This window comes from Triticum aestivum, chromosome 2A (assembly GCF_018294505.1).
Source record: "Triticum aestivum cultivar Chinese Spring chromosome 2A, IWGSC CS RefSeq v2.1, whole genome shotgun sequence".
Lineage (NCBI taxonomy): Eukaryota > Viridiplantae > Streptophyta > Magnoliopsida > Poales > Poaceae > Triticum > Triticum aestivum.
The window spans coordinates 56,437,388-56,446,621 of NC_057797.1; the positions used below are offsets into that span (position 1 = coordinate 56,437,388).

Sequence of the window (9,234 nt, forward strand, 5' to 3'; positions counted from 1 at the left end):
CTGATGCACAAGAACAACATTTGAGTGGAAAAACATGGTATGATGACACATGGAATATGTATTGATAATGGATGGGCATGGCATCTCGACATATATGATGAGTAAACTAAGCAGATGGCGGTGCAACAAAGTAGGAGAAATGCAAGACAACATATGCAAGATACCCGCAATCAATAAAACATTGCCAAATTAGAACAGGCACCTTGATGGGTGAACAGCACAGGCCATCTGCCTTTGACTCCTCGAGGTTAGAATAGTCATTAGGATCATATTCTGAACAAGAATCAACAGGTGGGGAGCGTATGAGTTTCATTGCATCCAGAATGGCACTCAATGCCTTGGTGCCAATTTTGTAAGTCATTGCAGTGTTTAGCTTCAAGAGTGGACTGCTGCTAGTGCGACACAAAGCAGCTACACAGATCATAGTGTAGATATAACGGGAAAACCTTAAGCATCAGAGTAAAATCAGCAAAGTGGAACTTGCTGGAATATATGTGCTAGTATTGCCGGTACGGCTAGAAAGGCTTCGGATACCAGCTCTCTTCAAGTGAAGGTGCAGTACTGTTAATATCAGTGTAACTCTCAAAGGCGACACAGCTCCCCGCATTTCCTTGCTATTCTTATAGGATTCAAGTGGGCAGGACACTACAAATCATATTCCTATGTTGACAAGATCCTACGAATCAAAGAGGCTCAAAGTGTCCATCACAACCGACCGTATAGACCTCTACACTGCAAATGTCCCTGCTCATCTTCAGTACAAGGAACATACTGTACTACTATCATACTCCCTCCATTACAAAATATAAGTCTCGATAGAGATTTCCACTATGGATCACATACAGATGTATCCAGATACATTTTAGAGTGTAGATTCACTCATTTTGCTCCATATGTAGTCCATGGTGGAATCTATACAAAGACTTGTATTTAGGAACGGAGAGTACATATTAAAGAAGAACGGAAGAGGAACATGGTAAAGAAGAGCAAGCAGATTTTGGATAAATAAAATGTTGGTTGTGTAGTGCCCACACATGATGAACCAGAGCGCATTAAGAATGCAACTCCCAGCTGTCTGATAACCCACAAGTATAGGGGATCGCAACAATTTTCGAGGGTAGAGTATTCAACCCAAATTTATTGATTCGACACAAGGGGAGCCAAAGAATATTCTCAAGTATTAGCAGCTGAGTTGTCAATTCAACCACACCTGGAAACTTAATATCTACAGCAAAGTGTTTAGTAGGAAAGTAATATGATAGTAGTGGTAATGGTAGCAAAAGGTAACAGTAGTAAAAGTAATGTTTTCGGTATTTTGTAGTGATGATAGCAATAGCAACGGAAAAGTAAATAAGCGAAGAACAATATATGGAAAGTTTGTAGGCAATGGATCAGTGATAGAGAATTATGCCGGATGCGGTTCATCATGTAACAGTCATAACCTAGGGTGACACAGAACTAGCTCCAGTTCATTGATATAATGTAGGCATGTATTCCGAATATAGTCATACGTGCTTATGGAAAAGAACTTGCATGACATCTTTTGTCCTACCCTCCCATGGCAGCGGGGTCCTTACGGAAACTAAGGGATATTAAGGCTTCCTTTTAATAGAGAACCGGAACAAAGCATTAACACATAGTGAATACATGAACTCCTCAAACTACGGTCATCACCGGTAAGTATCCCGATTATTGTCACTTCGGGGTTAACGGATCATAACACATAATAGGTGACTATAGACTTGCAAGATAGGATCAATAACACTCATATATTGATGAAAACATAATAGGTTCATATCTGAAATCATGGCACTCGGGCCCTAGTGACAAGCATTAAGCATAGCAAAGTCATAGCAACATCAATCTCAGAACATAGTGGACACTAGGGATCAAACCCTAACAAAACTAACTCGATTACATGATAGATCCCATCCAACCCATCACCGTCTAGCAAGCCTACGATGGAATTACTCACGCACGGTGGTGAGCATCATGAAATTGGTGATGGAGGATGGTTGATGATGACGATGGCGACGGATTCCCCTCTCCGGAGCCCTGAACGGATTCTAGATCAGCCCTCCCGAGAGGTTTTAGGGCTTTGCGGCGGCTCCGTTTCATAAAACGCGATGATTTCTTCTCTCTGGTTTTTTTCTCATCGAAACTCAATATATGAAGGTGGAGTTGGAGTCGGAGAGGCAACAGGGGGCCCACGAGGTAGGGGGCGCGCCCCCCACCCTCGTGGCAAGACGGTGGGCCCCTGGCCTTCATCTTTGGTAAGTATTTTTCTTATTTTCTGAAAAGTGACTCCGTGAAGTTTCAGGTCATTCCGAGAATGTTTGCTCCTGCACATAAATAACACCATGGTAATTCTGCTGAAAAAAGCATCAGTCCGGGTTAGTTCCATTCAAATAATGCAAGTTAGAGTCGAAAACAAGGGCAAAAGTGTTAGGAAAAGTAGATACGACGGAGACATATCAACTCCCCCAAGCTTAAACCTTTGCTTGTCCTCAAGAAATTCAGTTGACAAACTGAAAGTGATAAAGAAAAACTTTTACAAACTCTATTTGCTCTTGTTGTTGTAAATATGTAAAGCCAGCATTCAAGTTTTTAGCAAAGATTATAACTAACCACATGTGCAATAACGCATAGGTCTCAAGTTTACTCATATCAATAGCATGATCAACTAGCAAGCCATAATAATAAAACTCGGATGACTACACTTTCTCAAAATAATCATAATATAATATAACAAGGTGGTATCTCGCTAGCCCTTTCTGAGACCGCAAAACACAAATGCAGAGCACCTTTAAAGACCAAGGACTAACTAGACATTGTAATTCATGGTAAAAGAGATCCAGTCAAGTCATACTCAATGTAAACTAACAATAATGAATGCAAATGACAGCAGTGCTCTCCAACTGGTGCTTTTTAATAAGAGGATGATGACTCAGCATAAAAGTAAATAGATAGGCCCTTCGCAGAGGGAAGCAGGGATTTGTAAAGGTGCCAGAGCTCGGTTTTGAAACAAAGGTGAATAATATTTTGAGCGGTATACTTTCATTGTCAACATAACAACCAAGAGATGGCGATATCTTCCATGCTACACATTATAGGCGGTTCCCAAACAGAATGGTAAATTTTATACTCCCCCTTCCACCAACAAGCATCAATCCATGGATTGCTCGAAACAACGAGTGCCTCCAACTAACAAGAGTCCTAGGGGGAGTTTTGTTTGCAATTATTTTGATTTAGTTTGCATAAAGCATGGGACTGGGCATCCCAGTGACCAGCCATTTATCTCGTGAGCGAGGAGCAGAGTCCACTCCTCTTGAGAATAACCCGCCTAACATGGAAGATACAGATAACCCTAGTTGATACATGAGCTATTCGAGCATACAAAACAGGATATTTATTTGAAGGTTTAGAGTTTGGCACATACAAATTTACTTGGAACAGCAGGTAGATACCGTATATAGGTAGGTATAGTGGACTCATGTTGAATAACTTTGGGGTTTAAGGAGTTTGGATGCACAAGCAGTATTCCCGCTTAGTACAGGTGAAGGCTAGCAAAAGACTGGGAAGCAACCAGCTAGAGAGCGACAACAGTCATGAACATGCATTAAAATTAATCAACACCGAATGCAAGCATGAGTAGGATATAATCCACCATGAACATAAATATCGTGAAGGCTATGTTGATTTTGTTTCAACTACATGCGTGAACATGTGCCAAGTCAAGTCACTCAAATCATTCTAAGGAGGATACCACCTTGTCATACCACATCACAACCATTTTAATAGCATGTTGGCATGCAATGTAAACCATTATAACTCATAGCTAATCAAGCATGGCACAAGAAACTATAATCTCTAATTGTCATTGCAAACATGTTTATTCATAATAGGCTGAATCAAGAACGATGAACTAATCATATTTACAAAAACAAAAGAGGTTGAGTTCATACCAGCTTTTCTCATCTCAGTTGGTCCATCATATATCGTCATAATTGCCTTTCACTTGCACGACCGAACGATGTGAATCATAATAATAGTGCACGTGCATTGGACTAAGCTGGAATATGCAAGCATTCAATACACAGGAGAAGACAAGGCAATATGGGCTCTTTTGTCAGATCAATGATAATGCATATAAGAGCCACTTCAACAGTTTAATTATGGTCTTCTCCTATCGACCCCAAAGAAAAGAAAAGAAATAAAACTATTTACACGGTAAATCTCCCAACAAGCAAAAGAAGAACAGGAAATCTTTTTGGATTTTCTTTTTAATTATTACTACAAGCATGGAAAGTAAACTAATTTAAGGCTATAACTATTTTTTTTTGTTTTTCTTAAGGTTTATTAAACACACAAGAAGAAAACATAAAAAGGAAAATAAACTAGCATGGATGATACAATAAAAAAGTATGAGCACCGACATCTAGCAATGAGTGTGTGAACATAAATGTAATGTCGGTGGGAAATATGTACTCCCCCAAGCTTAGGCTTTTGGCCTAAGTTGGTCTATGGCCATGGCTGGCCTAGCGGATATCCACTAGAAGGTCAGTCTGTTGGCATAGATACTTATATTAGGCATGTTGAACGAGATATTAAAGAAGATTCATGCTTGATAGCTAGTAGTACTGCAGTTTTCCCAGAAACATGCATACATTAAAGTTGTACCTGGCGACAGAGGAAAGCTGGAATCTGTATAATATCAGCAACTCTTCCAACAGCTTCGCACTGATTTAGTGAATTAGTTAGAAAGCATCTTTGCTTTACACTTCAGAGCAAAGGACACACAATCCAAGAATTTGGATTTAAAGGATACAATAAACACATGTAGCAGTACAAATTCAACACAAAAAGCCTAGCAATATATTCAAACAAAGATATTTTAAATTCAGACATGTCACATTCAAATGTACAAAAAAGTAACGGTACCTGTGGTACAGTAACATTTCATAGAAAGGAAACATAATTAATGGACTCAGCTAAATTTGCAGAAATATTAAGCGAGTGACACAGCAGAATTTGCTAGCAAAACAGAGAAGAGTGTCCTTACTTACAGGATTAAAAGAATCAAATGGATACCTGGCAGCTTTCATGCACGTCGGTGACCACTGGAAGGTCATATGCAGCCTTCACCTTTTCAAGGATCTGATATAGCAAGGTAGAAAGGTTAGATACGGAAGAGACAAAAGGTCTAATATTATTTTGTCAGACCTTTAGGCCTTGTTCCAGACCAGGACCGCGGAAGGATTTCGACGATGTACGGTTTGCTTTATCAAAGCTTGATTTGAACACAAGAGGCACCCCAAGCCTGCCATGGAGAGAAAAAAAAACAGGTTTAGTTTCGCCCAAGAGTAAACAGAAGTATGGTGATTGGTTGTTTACTTGGTTGTGATGGCTTTGATGTGTTTGGCCATCTTCATGACATGTTCCTCTGATTCGATCACATTGGGCCCAGCTAACAAGAAGAATGGTTGGGCAGCCTGGTGCAGAATCAGAGGGGTCAGTTCTCGCATATATGACGTCTTGAGATGTGATCACGCTGCTAGTATCATTCATTCATATGACGACAAACCAAGGACATGAGATGAGCTCCCACAAGCAATTTTACTGTCATCCAAGAGGCAGAAACACAGCACTCAAAAGGAAATTTCTCTGTAACTCACTCAAAGAAAACGCAAAAACAGAAATCCCATCTAGTCATACCAAACATCTCCAGGCTTGAGCATAGTCAATAGCGTCACAACACCAACAAACTTACTGAATCATGCGAATATTTCTACATCATGTAAATCTCAATAATGGCATGCATTCAGGACCTTCAAAGAACATTTTAATTGACTTGATTTGACCAGCACCTCACCAAGAAACCTATCAAAATGTGGATTTTTTGCATATGCCGTAACTGGTAAGCTAAGCACTACGCAAGGCCCTGCCAGAATGCGCTAACTGTCAATTGTATTATCATCTACGTAGTATTATCCAAAACAAAAAAGGACTGCGAATAATAAGCAGACAGCGACGTGATCCAACAACTCCCCACCACAAGAACCGTTGTACTCCCTCCGTCCCATAACATAAGAACGTTTTTGACACTACACTAGTGTCAAAAACGTTCTTATATTATGGGACGGAGGGAGTAACTCCTAAAGCACCCTTGGCGAGGAACAAAGGGGCAAAGAAGGTCTGAACTGAACCCGCCACAGCACCGGCAGCCGCAGGGTGGTCGACGAAATGCCGCACCCAACATCACACGCGGCGCGAGGGCATTCTTGTTACATTGAGCTGGTTGTAGAGCGCCATCGACGGGGCGTCCATTCTTCCCCCTCCTCGGCTCCTCCTCCCTGCGGATTTGCGGCAGGGCTCCGGTTTCTGCTCGGCCGGGGCGACAAGGATCCGAGAAGTGTGGAACCGAGGAGGAGGAGTTCGTTGGCGAGGAATCGGGTCGTCAGGCACACCGGGGGGCAGGGCATGGAGGACAGTGGCGGATGTGGGTGAATGGGGCGCGGACGAGCAGGGGGAGGGGTCCAGGTGCTGGGAGTGGGATCAGGCGGAGCGGGGCAGAGAGCACATGGGGATTGCTGGAGGAGGATGACGGCTGTCGGTAGATCCGTTCGTGAGTCGGGACCGGTTTTGGTCTTCTTTTTCAGTCGAACCGGGCATGGAAAATACATGGATGAACCGGCCATGGAAAGTGGGCAGGGTAAAGAAAATTCATACAAGTTTAGAGGATTTGTATTCACACATTTTGTCTCGTACGCGTTCATAATTCTCCACAACATGTACACCTCCTAATCAAAATAATGGACGGGGAATAAATTTCAAACACCGGGGCACCGTTGATTGCCGGTAAAACATTGAGATGTCTGGTTTTAAATTCTAGTAAATTCAAAAGTTGTCTGAAATTCATAAAATTTGGCATGCTATCATGGAGCGGGATCAATATGCCGTGGTACAAATTTTGTCTCATATGAGCATGTTTGGTTATATGCTTCTCACAAACCGGAGATTCCCACAACAAGCATGATGGTTTTTGATAGGGAACGTCCCACCTTTGGGGACGAAACGATATCCATTGCCTCTTATTGCTTTTAAAAAAAATCTCGCATCAACATAGAACAACAGGAGTGTTGTGTGAATTTTTGTGATTTTTCGGGGTTCGTTTGGACATTTTTATGCATTAACTGAGTTTTCAATGCATTTTATGTGCATAATTCAAATTTGAACTACATGCACATACTCCAGTACATATAAATTGGTTGAAAAATCAAATTTGTGTCCTTGGGTGCATGCTTAGGTCCCATGCAAGAAATGAGCATGAATTTCAAACACCGGGGCACCGTTGATTGCCGGCAAAACATTGAGATGCATGGTTTTTTAATTCTATTAATCCAAAACTCGTCTGAAATTCATGAAACTTGGCATGCTATCATGGAGCGGCATCAACATGTCATAGTACAAATTTTGTCCCATATGGGCAGGTTTAGGTATATACTTCTCACAAACCGCAGCTTCTCACAACAGGCATGATGGTTTTCGATAGGGAACGTTCCACCTTTAGGGACGAAACGGTATCCATTGCCTCTTATTGCTTTCAAATTTTTTTTCTCGTCTCAACATAGAACAAATAGGAGTGTTGTGTGAAATTTTTGTGATTTTTGGGGGTTCGTTTGGACATTTTTATGCATTAACTGAGTTTTCAATGCATTTTATGTGCATAATTCAAATTTGAACTACATGCACATGCTCTAATGCATATAAATTGGTTAAAAAATTAAATCTATATCCTTGGGTGCACGCTTAGGTCCCATGAAAGAAATGGGCATGAATTTCAAACACCGGAGAACCGTTGATTGCCGGCAAAACATTGAGATGCCTGATTTTTAAATTCTAGTAAATCCAAAATTCTGTTAACCATTCATGTGACGCCACATGTCTTGGTTTTAATCACTGTAGGAGGTGCCGTGCGGACAGCTGCTTGACCTTGACTGAATGGGAGGCGTGCGAGCGCCGTCCGGTGCGCAGGCTGACCGAGAGGCGTGCAAACTGTCCTCGAGTGCTCAGGCTCACCGGGAAGCGTGCGAGCGATACGCTGCGCAAGCTCACTTGGAAGCGAGCCCTTTGATTTCCATGGCTACCCGCCTTGCTCGTGTCCTCTTCATTAATGGCGCCCAAGCCACAGTTTAATTCGCTTTTTAAATATAAAACACGCATCACAGACATTTTAGTTAGAACGCCCGTATGCAAACCAACAGCTTCCCCAGGAAGCCAAGAGAAAATGGGCCGAGCAGGATTTCTGTAGCTCTTGATCGCAAACGATTTAGATAGAACACCCGTATGCAAAGTGAAAGCAGCACAGGATTTGTACATTCCTTCAATGCAAATGGTTGTTCTGGATAACCCGTGTGCAACCACGTACAAACAATTTGGTAAGATTTGCATTTGTCATATTGGGTATGTTGCCATTTGTCAAACTGGAAAGATTTACATTTGTTGATCTAGTAACGTTGCCATTTGTCAGTCCTTATAACACTGCGATTTGTCAAAAAATGCAGCTAGAAATCATTAGCACTATGTAATTTTTGCAACTAAAATTCAGTAATTAAGCTAGAAATCATCCCCCAATTGTTGCTAACCATGTACTGAAATAGCTAGTTCAACTATATATATTAGCTAATTTTAAGTACGTTGTACAGTTCAACCACACATTTATAGTGAGATGAACTGAACAAAATAGCCCCTAAATACTACTACTACCATGGAGGGGCTTTGTGCTACTTCCGGCAGTCTTTCCTCTGCCGAGCGCGCTCAGTAAGAGGCAGAGGAGGAGGAGGAGCCTGCCGACGAGCTGGACAAATGCAATATGGTGCCTGCCGCTACTGCACGTTCAGTGACGCTCGCCAGCTCGAACGCCCACTACCGCTCCAGACGATCCCTCTCGAAGCGGCCGGACTGCTCGTAGATCTCCTGATTCCTCGCCTCTGCGTCGGCATGTGCTGCGGCCACGACCGCGGTAAGGATCTTTGCGTGCTCGACGAGGCGCTCCTCCTCTTCCTGCGGGAACTCGATGTAGGGCGCAAGGTTGCTGACACACATGCGGGCTCCACCTCCGCCCCCTCCTTCGGGCGGCGGTGGCGGAGCGGGTGATGATCCCGGCGGTCGACGGTGGGCTGGCGGCCACAGTGGCCGACGATGGGGTGGCGGCCATGATCACCACCTCCTGCC

At 42.6% G+C, this 9,234-nt stretch overlaps 1 protein-coding gene across 1 annotated transcript; it reads right to left on the minus strand.

The window, feature by feature from the left end:
* Positions 1–4,538: 4,538 nt before the first annotated feature.
* On the minus strand, positions 4,539–6,573 carry LOC123191493 (2-dehydro-3-deoxyphosphooctonate aldolase 1-like). The gene is made up of 6 exons (XM_044604207.1): positions 6,289–6,573; positions 5,395–5,492; positions 5,224–5,320; positions 5,092–5,157; positions 4,681–4,740; positions 4,539–4,565 (listed from the first exon to the last, which is right to left on the minus strand). Exons 1-6 carry the CDS (start codon positions 6,325–6,327, stop codon positions 4,539–4,541), a joined length of 387 nt encoding a protein of 128 aa, XP_044460142.1. The 5' UTR covers positions 6,328–6,573.
* Positions 6,574–9,234: the final 2,661 nt, after the last annotated feature.

Coding starts and splice junctions, on each gene's coding strand:
- LOC123191493 (XM_044604207.1), bottom strand. CDS start 6,327: ATGGACGCCCCGTCGATGGCGCTCTACAACCAGCTCAAT. Junction 4,741..5,091: donor ACGTGCATGAAAGCTGCCAG/GTATCCATTTGA, acceptor TCACTAAATCAG/TGCGAAGCTGTTGGAAGAGT. Junction 4,566..4,680: donor CAGCTTTCCTCTGTCGCCAG/GTACAACTTTAA, acceptor CTATGCCAACAG/ACTGACCTTCTAGTGGATAT.